The sequence below is a fragment of the Bubalus kerabau genome, chromosome X (assembly GCF_029407905.1).
Source record: "Bubalus kerabau isolate K-KA32 ecotype Philippines breed swamp buffalo chromosome X, PCC_UOA_SB_1v2, whole genome shotgun sequence".
Classification (NCBI taxonomy): domain Eukaryota; kingdom Metazoa; phylum Chordata; class Mammalia; order Artiodactyla; family Bovidae; genus Bubalus; species Bubalus kerabau.
In genome coordinates, this window is record NC_073647.1 from 48,534,178 (window position 1) to 48,552,035 (window position 17,858).

At 44.4% G+C, this 17,858-nt stretch overlaps 1 protein-coding gene across 1 annotated transcript; it reads left to right on the forward strand.

Annotated features, from left to right (window-relative positions):
• The first annotated feature begins 16,592 nt into the window (after positions 1-16,592).
• On the forward strand, positions 16,593-16,961 carry LOC129639996 (histone H2A-Bbd type 2/3-like). Its single transcript, XM_055565271.1, has one exon. It carries the CDS (start codon positions 16,593-16,595, stop codon positions 16,959-16,961), a length of 369 nt encoding a protein of 122 aa, XP_055421246.1.
• Positions 16,962-17,858: the final 897 nt, after the last annotated feature.

Consider the following 17,858-nt stretch of genomic DNA (forward strand, 5'->3'; position numbering starts at 1 on the left):
GCAGTTACCAGCTTTATGTATAAGGGAAGTCCTGGTCATAAAGCCAACTGCACTTGCTCCAAACAGTAGAGTTAGTCTATCTCGGTAGAAGTTGCTTTTCCTGTTACCATGACCTTTTTATTAATAAATCTTTCTAAAATTATCAAACCATTCTTTGCTGGCATTAAAGTCTTCACCTTCCATTTGCCTTAAGTTGTCATATAATGACTTTGCTTTTTCTTGAATCATATTAGAGTCCATAGGTATGCTTTTCTTATAGCAATCCTACACCCACTTAAAAAGCTGCATTTTCAAAAAAGATGACAGGGTATTTTGCAAAAAGTGCAAGGTTTTCATGCCTGCTGGCATAGCTGCAGTGATAGCTTCACGAATTTCCTTTTCTTTTTTTTCTTTTTTTACAACAGTCCTTATGCTGGATTCATTTATCTTGAAATGGAAGGCTACTACAGCTGCAGACCTCAATCTACAGTACATATCAAGCAATTCAACTTTTCCTTGTAACAGTATGACTTTTCTCTGCTTCTTAGGAGCACTTCCAGCATCACCAGTGGCACGCTGTACATACGAGCCTCGTGGTGTTATTCAGGGTTTATCATGTTGCACTAAACATGAAAGAAACCTGAAAACCAGAGCTATCACTTTTTACTGTGATATGAAAGTTACCGTAGAGATGAACTGTTAATGTGGAGATGATCCATGTTGCACAGTGTTTTAAGTGGATTCACAACACTAGAGCTCACCGCAATAGCAACAGTTGCTATGAAATTATTAGAGCAGCACAGTATGTGATACAGTTAATTTATGCATTTATGAACTTAATATTGCATATATACACTTGTTTACATTTCTCAGGACTGTGAATGGTACCACATATGTTCTCTTAGTGTCTGTATGTATAAGTTTTGATGAATTTTAACATTTTGTAGTAGATTCGTGTATGTTATACAAATAGACTAGTATCTACATATAGTTTATGAATACATTTTATGGTTTCCCTGGTATCTCAGTGGTAAAGAACCTGCCTGCAATTCAGGAGACATGGGTTCAGTCCTTGGGTCGGGAAGATCCCCTGGAGAAGGGAATGGCAACCCACTCCAGTATTCTTGCCTGGAGAATCTCATGGACAGAGGAGCCTGGTGGGCTACAGTCCATGTTGTCACAAAGAGTCAGACATGACTGAGTGACTAACACTTTCTTTTCCATTTGGTTACATGGTAGTAAATGACAAAATAGACTAGTTTCCACATATATTTTATGAATTCAGGATATACCTAACTTTTTCTTAATTTTTCTAATATTTCTAGGCTATGTGGTTTGTCTATAAATTTTTACAAGTTGTTTCAAATCTCCAAAAAAGTGGACCCATGTAGTGGAAACCTGTGTTGTTCAAGGATCAACTGTACTTCAGTCCTAAAACAAGCATCTTACTTAACGGGGAATGACTATAAATCTTTTCACTAAGATGAGCAACAGGCATCAATATCCTCTAACTACTACTACTATTAAACTTCATGGTAGAAATTATTCAAGAGAAATAAGAGGCATAAGAACTAGAAAAGAAGTAAAATGACCTCTGTTTACATATGATATGGGAGTATATCTTTAAAATTGTAGAGCAGGGGTCAGAAAACTGGGCCCACAAGCCAAATTCACCCACTGCCTACTTTTGCATCTTTTAATAGTTGGAAAAAATAAAAATAAAAGAATATTTTGTGAAATGTGAAAACTATACAAAATTAAAATTTCAATACCCATAAATGAAGTTTTATTGGAACATAACCACACTGATATGTTTACATTTTGCCTATAGGTGCTTTCATGCTACAATAGCAGATTTGAGTAACTGTAACAGAGACCAGATTTGATGCTCTTATTACTTTGCACTGCAGCACAGCACACTACAAAGCACAGTGACACAGTTATAATTCTATAGCATTTTCAGTGCCACACATGCCATGTGTGTGGCACACTCTATAGCAGACCATTTAATTGCATTTATTAACACTAGTGCATATCCATCATGTCAAAATCAAAACAAAATGAAAGCAGAAAAGTTGAGTTCAAATGTTGCACACTTAAAGCACAGTATACACACAGAAGTCGCTCAGTCATGTCTGACTCTGCGACCCCATGGATTGTAGCCCACCAGGCTCCTCGGTCCATGGGATTTTCCAGGCATGAATACTGGAGTGGGTTGCCGTTTCCTTCTCCAAGCACAGTATAGTGTGGATTAATTTGTTATCAAAATAGATGGCAAAGTAGTGTGCTATTATCTCCTGAGACTATAGCTGTGCTAAACAAGTCCAACATACACTGACATCATCAGACTAAGCACTTGTCACAATATTCTTAACTCGTGGGAAAGCAACAGTCAGAAAACTTAGATTTAAATTGAAATATAACAACATAATTTCATCACAAAAATTGAAAAAGGCCAAAATCAAAATAAACTAGCCAGTGGCTCATTTGTTGGCCAAACAAGGTGAAGGAAGAAAGGAATTGGCAACAGTAACTCTGGAAAATCTTGCTTTCACTGGAAAATATAAAACTAAAGACAAAATAAACTATGTAAACACCGTATCTAGTTGGCAAATTTGTTTCTCAAGGGAATATGGTTAAACAACATTGAAACAGCCATATATGTATACTGCTGCTGCTGTTGCTGCTAAGTTGCATCAGTCGTGTCCAACCCTGTGCGACCCCATAGATGGCAGCCCACCAGGTTTCCCTATCCCTGGGATTCTCCAGGCAAAAACACTGAAGTGGGTTGCCACTTCCTTCTCCAATGCATGAAAGTGAAAAGTGAAAGTGAAGTCGCTCAGTCGTGTCCGACTCTTTGCGACCCGATGGACTGCAGCCCACCAGGCTCCTCCATCCATGGGATTCTCCAGGCAAGAGTACTGGAGTGGGGTGCCATTGCCTTCTCCAATACATGTATACTGGGACTGAAAAATAAGCAAATGGATGCTGGATGAAACAAGCCAAGTTTCTCATTATCTGAGAAAAGTTACAAATAAAAAAGGGGGGAGGCTACAATGTAACATGTGGCACTGGATTAGATTCAGAGACATCAGTATGTACTTATATTTAGATTAATATAGAGAGAGATGAATAAATACAAAAATTAGATAGGTGTATATACACGAGTAACTTTCCTAGCTCTGTCCAGGAGCAATGGTACCCCAATAGTAACAAATACACCCAGTAGCAAGATACTGGTTTCACATTATTCTCCAAAGAAAAGAACCAGGATTCATTGGAGAAGTGTTGGGGCAGGGACAAATACAAAATGAGCCTGCAGCATTCTGTAGAATCAGAAAGTGAGGAAGTGCTGAAAAAAAAAACAAAATATGAGTGCACGGCAAATGGACAGAGGAGTCAATGTGAAAGAACTCCTAAAGTTGGAACAATTTGAGCAACACAAACAAACGCTATTGTATTGGATTATAACCCAAAGTATAAAATAAATATACATGATTCCATATGGAAACAAATAAATAAATACATAGAGAAGAGGCAGATCTCCCATACAGAAGAATTCCAAATAATTTATGAGCTAGTCCCCTCTCATGGAAGTGGAGCTTAACTCCCCAGTCCTAGAGTGACTTGCTTCCAAAGAGTATGAAAGTGGGGGTGGGGGGGGAGTAACTTTACAGTGGAGAAGCTTAACAGCACCTCAAAACAAGTGTATTTTTCAGGGTTCTCCAGAAAAAACAAACACAATTAGATAAATACAGATATTTGCTCGCATAGTTTATTGAGGCTGAGAAATTCCACAAACTACCATCTGCAAGCTGGAGAACCAGCAAAGCTGGTGGTACAATTCCCCTGTGGCTCAGCTGGTAAAGAATCCTCCTGCAATGAGAGAGACCTGGGTTCGATCCCTGGGTTGGGAAGATCCCCTGGAGATGGGAAAGGCTAGCCACTCCAGTGGTCTGGCCTGGAGAATTCCATGGACTGTATAGTCCATTGGGTCTCAAAGAGTTGGACATGATTGAGTGACTTTCACTTCACTTCACTGAAGTAGGAGGTCCTGACTGGTAAAACCATCAGAGGCTGAAGGCCCTAGAACCATGACCTCCAATATACAAACACAGGCAAAGATAGGCGTCCCTGCTCAAGAAGAAAGGAAATTGGCCCTTTTTTTTTTTTTTTTTGACTTTTTATTCTATTTGGGCACTCAAAGGATTGAATGATGCCCACCATGTTGGTGAGGGCAAATCTTTACTCAGTTTGCCATTCAAATACAACCAAAACATTTTCATAGTGACACCCAGAAATAATGGTTCACCACTTCTTTGGCGTCCCTTATCCCCATCAACTTGACACATAAAATTATCCATCACAATTCCACCCCTTTTCTACTTGGCACTTTTTTTTTTTGTTTGCTTTCTTTTTTGTTTGTTTGGATTAAATGATTTTTTTTTCAATATTGTATTGGTTTTGCCATACATCAACATGAATCTGCCACAGGTGTACACGTGTTCCCCATCCTGAACCTCCCTCCCACTTATACACAATTACCTTAGATCATACTTAATCTCCAAGTAAAGACAACAACAGATATTAATTCCATCTATTAATAACATGATATAAGTATTCTGCAATGCAAACTAAAACACACTTCCCTAGAAGAGGATGTAAAGCCTTCAAGTAATGTTAACTCTTCCCCTGGTATCCTTAACTTGAATAATATGATGGAAAGTTAATGATACTAAAATACTATGATATAAACTCAATAACCTCTATATGATACAGGTTACATAATAAAGCAATAGAAGAGTAATAAAAATAAAGATATTTTCTGAATATATGCATATATACACACAAACATATTCATAACAAAATGAGGAGGAAATACTTGTGACAATTATAATCCTTGCTTCTGTAACTGGTCATATGTTCATTGCTGGTATTCATGTTTACTTTCTTTCATTATCTCTTCCATATTCCATTTGCCCTCATCAAGCACGTCAACTGATTGTGGTTCTTTAGTTGGTAGGATGACTTCATTCCTCTAGGATATGGGCCATTGGTCGTCCTGCCTGAATTGGGGATGTCCCATAATCCAGACATCATCTTCCTTACCTTCAGTGTGGAGCAGCAGTTCAATTTCCCGTTGGTGGTCAGGAGCTATCACCCCAGCCAGTTCAGGAACTCTGTTCCTTGCCTGTTGATTCAGAGGCATGAGAAGCCCAAAGAGGTTGAGTGACAATTTTTACTTCCGGTTCAATGGAATCATTGTGGTGTTTCCTCATGGAAGCACTCTCCCTTCGGAACTAAGACCTCGAGGCCAGTGGAGCAGAATGCTGCGGAGACAGGAAGCAGAGCTTTTTCTCGTGGGCCACTGGCGGTAATGGAGACTGGTGCCGCCCCCATTTCCAGCCCCTGATGCCCGCATCTGCGAATCATGGCTGCTAGAGAAACAGCTCCATACACCGAACGCTGAGTCAGAACGTATACAGCCTTGTGTGCACAACCTTGTGTACATAGCCTTCTAGAGACCCTGGCCTTGCCTCAGAGGTGTCACCACCCAGCTGACATGACAACTGAGCCTGAAAGAGGGCCTGCCACCCTTCTACCCACCAAGCCAGCTCCTTCACGCTGGATGGTAACACCAGTCAATTCCATGGGCAGGGACCCATTGGTGCACCTCCTGTGCTGTGAAGCAACTTCCTTCGTCAGAACAGTGCTGCCTGGAAGGCCGTGAAGCCAGACGAGGTGCTCTGTGAGGCCACAGAGGGCAGTTTGAGCAGAAGCCTTGTGTGCAGAGGAGGCAAATCTGTGGCCACACTGAGTGTACATTGCAGTAAGGACAAAACTCTTCACTGCCTTTTCCACAAGGGAAGGGGTCCTAACACTAACCTGCCATCAGGGAGCTGTCTGATCAGTCAGGGGATTGGTATCATGTTGGGAGTCAGTACTGGTCTCTTTTGCTGGCAGACTGGGCACTCAGCAGTGCCCATAGCTGCGTTGGACTTGATGAGTGGGCACCCAAGCATGTATCACCTCCAAACCTGCTACCATGAACACTTCCTGCGGCAAACAGGACACTTTGTGACTGGGGAAAGAGGCCAATTGGAATCCACAGAACAGGTCATCCTATCTACTTGATTATTAACGTCCTCCTCCTCTGAAATTACTCTTTGGTGAATGGTCACATGGGACACAAAAATCTGCACAGTTTTTGCCCATTCAGAGAGGTCTATCCACACAACTCTTCCCCAAATTACTTTGTTGCCAATTTTCCAATCATATTCCTCCCAAGTCCCTGATTGTCCAGCTAAACCATTGGCCAGGGCCCATGGACTGGTATATAACGACATGTCTAGCCAGTTCTCCTCCCAAGCAAACAGCCAGGTGCATTCCTTTAAGTTCTGGGAGGATTTTCTTTCACCATCTCCTTCATAGATGCTCCAGAGAGAGGCTCTTGTGCTACAGCTGTCCATATGTGGGTGGTGCCTGTATCTATAAACCAGGCCCAAGTCTTCTCTTGGTCTGACAACTGATCATAGAGAACACTGTACAAGGCCATAGGTGCAAACTGAGGTAGAGAAGGTAGTGTAACAAAAGTAGGGACCATGAGAATTTGGACCACTTCCTTTGGATGATGGAGTGCTGCTGTGTACCCCCAAATTTTTGGCTTGGTGGGTCAGACGTCACCCAGTTTATGATGGGCAGCTCAAGTTACATGGTAACCTGGTGGCCCATGGCTAAGCATTCAGCCTCTACTAAGGTCTGGTATCTGGCCAAAAGCTGTTTCTCAAAAGAAGAGTAGTCATCTAGAAAAGATGGCAAGGCCTTATTCCAAAGCCCAGTACTGTCCTATCAAAGGCTCCAAACACCAGCCCCATGTGCCACTGACACTTTCAAGCAGTACTAGGTCTGCTGAATCATATGTTCAAGGACCTCTTGCCAAGCCTTCTCTGGCTCTGAGTGCTACTCAAAATTAGCAGTTTCTGAGTCGCTCAGAAATGCCTAGAATAACCAACCAAATCAGGAACGTTACCTCCAAACTCCAACGTGGCCCACTAGGTGTTGTGCCTCTCTTGTGGTTGTAGTAGTGGCCAGATGCAACAACTTATCCCTCATCTTTAAAGGGATATCCCCACATGCCCCACACGGGACACCTAGCTATTCCACCAAGATAGAAGAGCCCTGAATTTTAATTGGATTTATTCCCATCTCATGCATGTAGATATCTTATCAGTAAGTCGAGGAAAATTGGAGAAGGAAATGGCAATCCACTCCAGTATCCTTGCCTGGAAAATCCCATGGACAGAGGAGCCTGGTGGGCTGCAGTCCATGGGGTCGAAAAGACTTAGGCACAACTGAGTGACTAACACTTTCACTTTCAGAGCAGATGCTACTTCTTGCTCACTAGATCCAATTAGCATAACGTCACCAATGTATTATAACGTCAACAATGTATTATAATGTATTCCTCCTCGTGGAAGGACAAGGTGATCAACATTGTTGCTAACTAAATGATGATGTAGGGATGGAGAGATAATATATCCCTAAGGAAGGTATACTGCAGCTCGTGCAAGCTGAAAACAAACTGCATGTGGTGGGACTTAGGGACAGATTAAAAAAAAGATGTCCTTTTCATTATAGGGGACTGGAATGCAAAAGTAGGAAGTCAAGAAACACCTGGAGTAACAGGAAAATTTGGCCTTGGAATATGGAATGAAGCAGGGCAAAGACTAATAGAGTTTGGCCAAGAAAATGCACTGGTCATAGCAAACACCCTCTTCCAACAACACAAGAGAAGACTCTACACATGGACATCGCCAGATGGTCAACACCGAAATCAGATTGATTATATTCTTTGCAGCCAAAGATGGAGAAGCTCTATACAGTCAGCAAAAACAAGACCGGGAGCTGACTGTGGCTCAGATCATGAACTCCTTATTGCCAAATTCAGACTTAAATTGAAGAAAGTAGGGAAAACCACTAGACCATTCAGGTATGACCTAAATCAAATCCCTTATGATTCTACAGTGGAAGTGAGAAATAGATTTAAGGGACTAGATCTGATAGATAGAGTGCCTGATTAACTATGGAATGAGGTTTGCGATATTGTACAGGAGACAGGGATCAAGACCATCCCAATGGAAAAGAAATGCAAAAAAGCAAAATGGCTGTCTGGGGAGGCCTTACAAATAGCTGTGAAAAGAAGAGAAGCCAAAAGCAAAGGAGAAAATGAAAGATATAAACATCTGAATGCAGAGTTGCAAAGAATAGCAAGAAGAGATAAGAAAGCCTTCTTCAGCGATCAATGCAAATAAATAGAGGAAAACAACAGAATGGGAAAGACTAGAGATCTCTTCAAGAAAATCAGAGATACCAAAGGAACATTTCCTGCAAAGATGGGCTCGATAAAGGACAGAAATGGTATGGACCTAACAGAAGCAGAAGATATTAAGAAGAGATGGCAAGAATACACAGAAGAACTGTACAAAAAAGATCTCCATGACCCAGATAATCACTTTAGTGTGATCACTCACCTAGAGCCAGACATCCTGGAATGTGAAGTCAAGTGGGCCTTAGAAAGCATCACTATGAACAAAGCTAGTGGAGGTGATAGAATTCCCGTTGAGCTATTCCAAATCCTGAAACATGATGCTGTGAAAGTGCTGCATTCAATATGCCAGCACATTTGCAAAACTCAGCAGTGGCCACAGGACTGGAAAAGATCAGTTTTCATTCCAATCCCAAAGAAAGGCAATGCCAAAGAATGCTCAAACACAATTGCACTCATCTCACACACTAGTAAAGTAATGCTCAAAATTCTCCAAGCCAGGCTTCAGCAATATGTGAACTGTGAACTTCCTGATGTTCAAGCTGGTTTTAGAAAAGGCAGAGGAACCAGAGATCAAATTGCCAACATCCGCTGGATCATTGAAAAAGCAAGAGAGTTCCAGAAAAACATCTATTTCTGCTTTATTGACTTTGCCAAAGCCTTTGACTGTGTGGATCACAATCAACTGTGGAAAATTCTGAAAGAGATGGGAATACCAGACCACCTGATCTACCTCTTGAGAAATTTGTATGCAGGTCAGGAAGCAACAGTTAGAACTGGACATGGAACAACAGACTGGTTCCAAATAGGGAAAGGAGTAGGCTGTATATTGTCACCCTGCTTATTTAACTTATATGCAGAGTACATCATGAGAAACGCTGGACTGGAAGAAACACAAGCTGGAATCAAGATCACCGGGAGAAATATCAATAACCTCAGATACGTAGATGACACCACCCTTATGGCAGAAAGTGAAGAGGAACTTAAAAAGCCTCTTGATGAAAGTGAAAGTGGAGAGTGAATAAGTTGGCTTAAAGCTCAACATTCAGAAAACGAAGATGATGGCATCCAGTCCCACCACTTCATGGGAAATAGATGGGGAAACAGTGGAAACAGTGTCAGACTTTATTTTGGGGGGCTCCAAAATCACTGCAGATGGTGACTGCAGCCATGAAATTAAAAGACGCTTACTCCTTGGAAGGAAAGTTATGACCAACCTAGATAGCATCTTAAAAAGCAGAGCCATTACTTTGCCAACAAAGGTCCATCTAGTCAAGGCTATGGTTTTTCCTGTGGTCATGTATGGATGTAGGAATTGGACTGTGAAGAAGGCTGAGCATCGAAGAATTGATGCTTTTGAACTGTGGTGTTGGAGAAGACTCTTGAGAGTCCCTTGGACTGCAAGGAGATCTAACCAGTCCATTCTGAAGGATATCAGCCCTGGGATTTCTTTGGAAGGAATGATGCTAAAGCTGAAACTCCAGTACTTTGGCCACCTCATGCGGAGAGTTGACTCATTGGAAAAGACTCTGATGCTGGGAGGGATTGGGGGCAGGAGGAGAAGGGGACGACAGAGGATGAGATGGCTGGATGGCATCACTGACTCGATGGACGTGAGTCTGAGTGAACTCCGGGAGTTGGTGATGGACAGGGAGGCCTGGCGTGCTGCAATTCATGGGGTCGCAAAGAGTCGGACACGACTGAGCGACTGATCTGATCTGATCTCTGATGGAGAAAAAGGCACTTGTTAGCTAAGTAGGTCCATACTGGTAGCACTGTAGTTGTTGCTGTTGTTTAGTCACTAAGTTATGCCCGACTGTTTGTGACCCCATAGGCTGCAGCATTCCAGACTTCCCTGTCCTCCACTATCTCCAGGAGTTTGTTCAAACTCATGGGCATTGAGTCGGTGATACTACCTAACCATCTCTGCCACCCTCTTCTCCTGCCCTCAGCCTTTCCCAGCACCAGGGTCTCTTCTAGTGAGTTTGCTCTTTCCATCAGGTGGCCAAAACATTGGCATTTCAGCTTCAGCATCAGTCGTTCTAATGAATCAGTTCAGTTCAGTTCAGTCACTCAGTCGTGTCTGACTCTTTGTGACCCCATGGACTGCAGCTCACAAGGCCTCCCTGTCCATCACCAACTCCCACAGTTTACTCAAGCTCATGTCCATTGAGTCGGTGATGCCATCCAACCATCTCATCCTCTGTTGACCCCTTCTCCTCCTGCCTTCAATCTTTTCCAGCATCAGGGCCTTTTCCAATGAGTCAGTTCTTCGCATCATGTGGCTAAAGTATTGGAGTTTCAGCTTCAACATCAGTCCTTCTGATGAACACCCAGGACTGATCTCTTTTAGGATGGACTGGTTGGATCTCCTTGCAGTCCAAGGGACTCTCAAGAGTCTTCTCCAACACTGCACTTCAAAAGCATCAATTCTTTGGAGCTCAGCTTTCTTTATGGTCCAACTCTCACATCCATATGTGATTATGACTATGACTGGAAAAACCCTAGCTTTGCCTAGAAGGACTTTTGTTGGCAAAGTAATGTCTCTGCTTTTTAATATGCTGTCTAGGTTGGTCGTAGCTTTTCTTCCAAGGAGCAAGCGTTTTTTAATTTCACAGCTGCAGTCTAATCAATATTCATGGTTTATTTCCTGTAGAATTCAATTGTTTGATCTCCATGCAGTCCAAAACATTCTCAAGAGTCTTCCCCATCAACAAAATTTTGAAAGCATCAGTTCTTCAGCACTCAGCCTTCTTTAGGGTCCAACTCTCACATCCGTACATGACCACTGGAAAAACGATATCTTTGACTATACCCACCTTAGTCAGCAAAGTGATGTCTCTGCTTTTTAATACACTGTCTCAGCAATACGTGAACCATGAATTTTCAGATGCTCAAGCTGGTTTTAGAAAAGGCAGAGGAACCAGAGATCAAATTGCCAACATCTGCTGGATCATGGAAAAAGCAAAAGTGTTCCAAAAAAAACATCTATTTCTGCTTTTATTGACTATGCCAAAGCCTTTGACTGTGTGGATCACAATAAACTGTGGAAAATTCTGAAGGAGATGGGAATACCGGACACCTGACATGCCTCTTGAGAAACCTGTATGCAGGACAAGAAGCAACAGTTAGAACTGGACATGGAACAACAGACTGGTTCCAAATAGGAAAAGGAGTACGGCGAGGCTGTATATTGTCACCCTGCTTATTTAACTTACGTATGTAAGAGTACATCATGAGAAACGCTGGGTGGAGGAAGCACAAGGTGGAATCAAGATTTCTGGGAGAAATATCAATAACCTCAGATATGCAGATGACACCACCATTACGGCAGAAAGTGAAGAAGAACTAAAGAGCCTCTTGACTAAAGTGAAAGTGGAGAGTGAAAAAGTTGGCTTAAAGCTCAACATTCAGCAAGTAGTCCCATCACTTCATGGCAAATAGATGGGGAAACAGTGGAAACAGTGGCTCACTTTATTTTTCTGGGCTCCAAAGTCACTGCAGATGGTGATTGCAGCCATGAAATTAAAAGATGCTTACTCCTTGGAAGGAAAGTTATGATCAACCTGGACAGCATATTAAAAAGCAGAGACATTACTTTGTCAACAAAGGTCGGTCTAGTCAAAGCCTATGGTATTTCCAGTAGTCGTGTATGGATGTGAGAGTTGGACTATAAAGAAAGCTGAGCGCCAAAGAATTGATGCTTTTGAACTGTGGTGTTGGAGAAGACTCTTGAGAGTCACTTGGACTGCAAGGAGATCTAACCAGTTCATCCTAAAGGAGATCAGTCCTGGGTGTTCATTGGAAGGACTGATGTTGAAGCTGAAACGCCAATACTTTGGCCACTTGATGTGAAGAACTGACTCATTGGTAAAGACCCTGATGCTGGGAAAGATTGAGGGCAGGAGGAGAAGGGGATGACAGAGGATGAGATGGTTGGATGGCATCACTGACTCAGTGGTCATGGGTTTGGGTAGACTCCGTCAGTTGGTGATAGGGAGGCCTGGAGTGCTGCGATTCATGGGGTTGCAAAGAGTCGGACACGACTAAGCGACTGAACTGAGCTGAACTGAACTAAGTTTACCATGGCTCTTCTTTCAAGGAGCAAGCATCTCTTAATTTCATGGCTGCACTCACCATCCGCAGTGATTTTGGAGCCCAACAAGAGGAAAACTGTCACTACATACACATTTTTCACCTTCTATTTGCCATGAAATTATGGGAGCAGATGCTACGAAGTCAGTTTTTAAGCCAGCTTTTTCACTCTCTTCTTTCACTGTCATCAAGAGGCTCTTCAGTTCCTCTTTGCTTTCTGCCATTAGAGTGGTATCAGTTGCATATTTGAGGTTGTTGACATGTCTCCCAGCAATCTTGATTCCAGCTTGTGATTCATCAAGCCTGGCATTTCACATGATGTACTCTGCGTATAAGTTAAATAAGCAGAATGACAATATACATTCTTGTCACATTCCTTTCCCAATTCTGAGTCAGTCTGTTGTTCCATGTCTGGCTCTAACTCTTGCTTCTTGATCTATATACAGGTTTCTCAGGAGACAGGTAAGGTGGTCTAGTGTTCCCATCACTTTAAGAATTTTCCACAGTTTGCTGTGATCCACACAGTCTGTGGTTTTCCTCTATTTGCACTGTTCATTTAATAAGTCTTCCTTATTTCTTCTTGCTATTCTCTGGAACTCTGCATTCAGTTGGGTATATCTTTCCCTTTCTCCTTTGCCTTTTGTTTGTCTTCTTTTCTCAGATGTTTGTAAAACCTCCTCAGACAACCACTTCACCTTTTTGCATTCCTTTTTTGGGGGGATAATTTTGGTTACCACCTACTGTACAATGTTATGATCCTCCGTCCATAGTCCTTCAGGCACTCTGTCTACCACATCTAATCCCTTGAATTTATTCATCACCTCCACTGTTTAATCATAAGGGATTTGATTTAGGTTAGGGGCTTCCCTGGTGGCTCAGAGGTAAAGCCTCTGCCTGCAGTGCAGGAGACCCATGTTTGATCCCTGGGTCAGGAAGATCCCCTGGAGAAGGAAATGGCAACCCACTGCAGTCCTCTTGCCTGGAAAATTCCTTGGGCTACAATCCATGGAGTCGCAAAGAGTTGAACATGACTTAGCGACTTCACTTTCACTTTTTTCATATCTGAATGTCCTATTGGTTTTCCCTACATTGTTCAATTTATGCATAACTTTGCAATAAGGAGCTCATGATCTGAGCCACAGTCAGCTCCACGTCTTGTTTTTGCTGACTATGCAGTTTCTGCATCATTAGCTGCAAAAAGTATAATCAATTTAATTTCAGTATTTACCATCTGATGATGTCAATGTGTAGAGTCATCTCGTGTGTCGTTGGAAGAGGATGTTTGCTATGACCAGTGTGTTCCTTTGGCAAAACTCTCTGCTTTTGCCCTGCTTCATCTTGTACACTAAGGCCAAATTTGCCTGTTATTTCAGGTGTCTTTTGAGTTTCTACTTTTGCATTCCTATCCCCTGTGATGAAAAGAACATCTTTTTTGTGTGTGTTAGTTCTAGAAGGTGTTGTAGGTCTTCATAGAACTAGTCAACTTCAACTTACTTGGCATCAGTGGTTAGGGTATAAACTTGGATTACTGTGATGTTGAATGGTTTACTTGGAAACAAACTGAGATCATTCTGTCATTTTTAAGGTTGCACACAAGTACTGCATTTCAGACTCTTTTGTTGACTATGAGGGCTACTCCATTTCTTCTAAGGGATTCTTGCCCACAGTAGTAAATATAATGGTCATCTGAATTAAATTCGCCCATTCCCATTGTTCATTTTGTTCACTGATTCCTAAGATGTCGAAGTTTTCTCTTGCCATCTCCTGCTTGATCACATGCAATGTAACTTGATTCATGGACCTAACCTTCCTATGCAATATTGTTCCTAGCCATATTGTTCTTTTTGGCATCAGACTTAACTTTCAGCACCAGACATATCCACAACTGAGTGTTGTTTCCACTTAGGCCCAGCCACTTCATTCTTTCTGGAACTATTAGTAATTGCCCTCCACTCTTCACCAGTAGCATATTGGACACCTTCCAACCTGGGGAGCTCATCTTCTGGTGTCATATCTTTTTACCTTTTCCTATAGTCCATGGAGTTCTCGAGGAAAGAATACTGGAGTGGGTTGTCATTTCCTCTTCCAACAATATGTCAGAACTCTCCAATATGACTGATCCGTCTTCAGTGGGCCTGCATGGCATGGCTCATAGCTTCATTGAGTTATGCAAGCACCTTCACCATGACAAGGCTGTGATCCATGAAGCGAGCAGGTAGCATGGCACTGGAGATGTCAATTTGCTCAAGCAATGAAACTACATTGACAAAGTACCTGAAATTGAAATCACCACCTGGTCAAGCTAATGAAAACCCACTCTCCTTCTCCAAGACCATCTGTTTTCTGTACGGGCCAAATAGGCTACTTTAATGGGGATATGGAGGAAATCATCACTCCTGCATGTTTGTAGCCCTTGATGGTACTGCAAATGGCTGAAATCCACTCAGGTATGTGCATTGATTTGGTTTACTATATTTCTGCTGCTGCTGCTGCTAAGTCACTTCTGTCGTGTCTGACTCTGTGTGATCCCATAGATGGCAGCCCACCAGGCTCCACCGTCCCTGGGATTCTCCAGGCAAGAATACTGGAGTGGGTTGCCATTTCCTTCTCCAATGCATGAAAGTGAAAAGTGAAAGCGAAGTTGCTCAGTTGGGTCAGACCCTTCGCGATCCCATGGACCACAGCCTACCAGGCTCTTCCATCCATGGGATTCTCCAGGAAAGAGTACTGGAGTGGGTTGCCATTGCCTTCTCCATTACTATATTTCTAGATAGAGGCAATTCTAATTGCTTCCATTTCACCATCCATGCCAAAATAGCCCTCACTCTGCAGGTCAGGGAACAGATGAGTTGTGGACTCTGCCAGCTGCTGAATATGTCTATCCTAATTTTGCATTCAAGAACTGTGTAGACAAGCACAGGATTGGTTTGGCTTCACACTGCCCCCAATGGAGGTGGGTCTAACCTAAAATTTCATTGATCCCTTGACCTAAAATAAGCTCCTACTGTGACTGATGGACCATAGTGACACTTGGGGCATCTTGGAATTAGTGTGAGATCAGAACCAGTGTCTGATAGGCCCCAAAAGGTATTCTCCTAATTCAAAATCACATTGACTAAAAACCTCTATGTCCCTTTCAGGAAGGCCAGGAAACAGACTAACAATATATATTTTGGGACAGTGTACCGAGGCATGATGGACACGTACTTCCGGATTTCAAAACTTACCCCAAAGCTGCAGCTATCAAAACTGTGTGGTACTAGCATAAGGATGGACACATAGATCAATGTAATAGAATTAAGAGTCTTGAAAAAAACCCATAAATCTATTCATGGACATACATCCCAAAGAGTTGAAAACAGGCGTTCACACAGAACCCCATAGAGGAATGTCCACCACAGTAGGCACAAGGCAGAAGTCACCCAAATGTCCATCCACTGCTTAGCAGATAGAAAACATGTGTGGTCTAGCCATACAGTGGAAAACTATTCAGCCAGGAAAAGGAAAGAAGTGCTGATTTGGGCTACCACGTGTATGGGTCCTATGCTCAGTGACAGCAGCCAGACACAGAAGGCCACCTATTTATTGTATGCCTCCATCTCTAGGAAGTCTCCAGAACAGGCAAAGGGCTGTTGATAGGAAGCTGATGAGTGGTTGGTTGCCTGAGAACTATGCAGGGTAGGATGGGGTGGGGAAAACTGCAGGAGGGGGCAGTGGGGAGTGACCGAATGGCTGGTACAGGGGTTTCTCCTTGTGGTGGTGCCAATGTTTTGGAACTAGACACAGTGGTGATGGTGTCCCAGCACCGCCAGCGTATACTTGGTACCACTGGGTGGTCTGCTGCCTTCTCTGTATAAAGGTCTCGTCCCGTGGAAAGGGAGAGTTCCGACAAAGAGAGGGTCCAATGGGCAGGGTGAGCAGGATTCTGCCAGCGCCATTTCTTTGCAGATTCAGGCCTGCGGAGGTGGGTGGGGTGGGGAGCATGGGAAAGCAGTGATCTCAGGGGAGTCTACCTGTCACAGAACGTGCGCCCCGACCAATGAGGGGCCGGCTCGTGGTTGCTAGCATACGGAGTAGAGGTCTGAGAGTACCGGTTGTCTTGAGAGGTTGGGACCAGCTGACTCATCCCACCGCGTATCATCCCATCACACCTCATCCCATTGCACCGCAAAGCGAGGCCTCAACGGTCAGCATGCCCAGGGAAAGGGGCCGTCGAAGGTCATCTGGTCGCCGCTTCCGCACCGCCCATGCCGAGCTATCCTTCTCCATGAGACACATGAAGCGCCGCCTGAACTCGTCTGCACCCATCTTTCTAGCAGCCATTATGCAGCACCTAACTGCCAAGGTCCTGGGGCTGGCAGGCAACAAGGGCCAGAACAGCGGTCAGAAGCACATCACCCCAGAGCTCGTGGGCACGGCGGTCCACCACAACGCTCTGCTCAATGGCTCTTTTGGGATGACAACCATCTCCCTGCTGGCCCCAGCCTGGCACCAGCTGCTCAACCCTGGGTCCTGGGTTCCAGGCCCCGGGTGCCCGGGCCCTGGACGGGCCTCCCCCTAGCTGTCGGGCACCAGGTCTGCTCACTGACCGACCGCACAGCCCGGTGCCTCGGGCCCAGTCATGTCGAATCAATCAAAGTGTTTCAAGACATCCCTGTGGGTGCTTCAGTCACTTGGCCTGGGAAGTGGAGGTGGGACACCCCTCCTTGGAGAGGTAGGGGTCGGGGGTCTGGCTAGAGCGGAGGGGGAGTGTTGTGGGTACGGGTGGAGTCGGGGATGGCAGGCAGAGAGGAGCGGTCACCCACGGTGACAGCGCATGCGGTGACCCTGGTGAGAGAGGCTGGCTGTGGCGGGGGTGTGGTGGAGTGGGGTCTGGGGGGAGGCCGGGGAAAAGAAGGCTCCCCCGTTGGCTCTGAGCAAGTAGGAGCCAGGCGAAGTCCCCAGAGGGACCGGGGTCCTGAGGGTGACGTTCAAGACCGAGAGGATGGCGTCGTGGTAGGGTGAAGGTGCCAAAGTGACCGACCGCCTCGCAGCGTGGGATGCAGGGATGGTGGACAGCGTGCTTGACAGGGGTTCCCATGTGGGTAGGGCCTAGATACCCATGGGGGCAGGGGCCTAGACCGCAAGACTGCGGCGGAATGGGGACTGGGGTGGGCGGGACACAACCCGCAATTATGCAAAGTCGAATCAGGGTCACGCAGGGTCACCAGTTGACTTTTTGGTCGTGTGCCTTTAGGGATGCCAAGAGATGCCCTGCTAGGCAACCTGCAGGAGCAAGCTGTCACCTAGCAACAGCGGGCTCCCAGCCAGAGCCAGCCCAGGTCCCCCGGTTTGCATATGGCGCCGACAGCCAACCATGGCCCCGCCTCCGCGCCCGCTCTTTTGCATATCCCGGCGATGGGACCGTCTGGGCGGCCGCGCGGGCGCCGTCGCGCTGTGGGCCCGAGCCGGACGCATG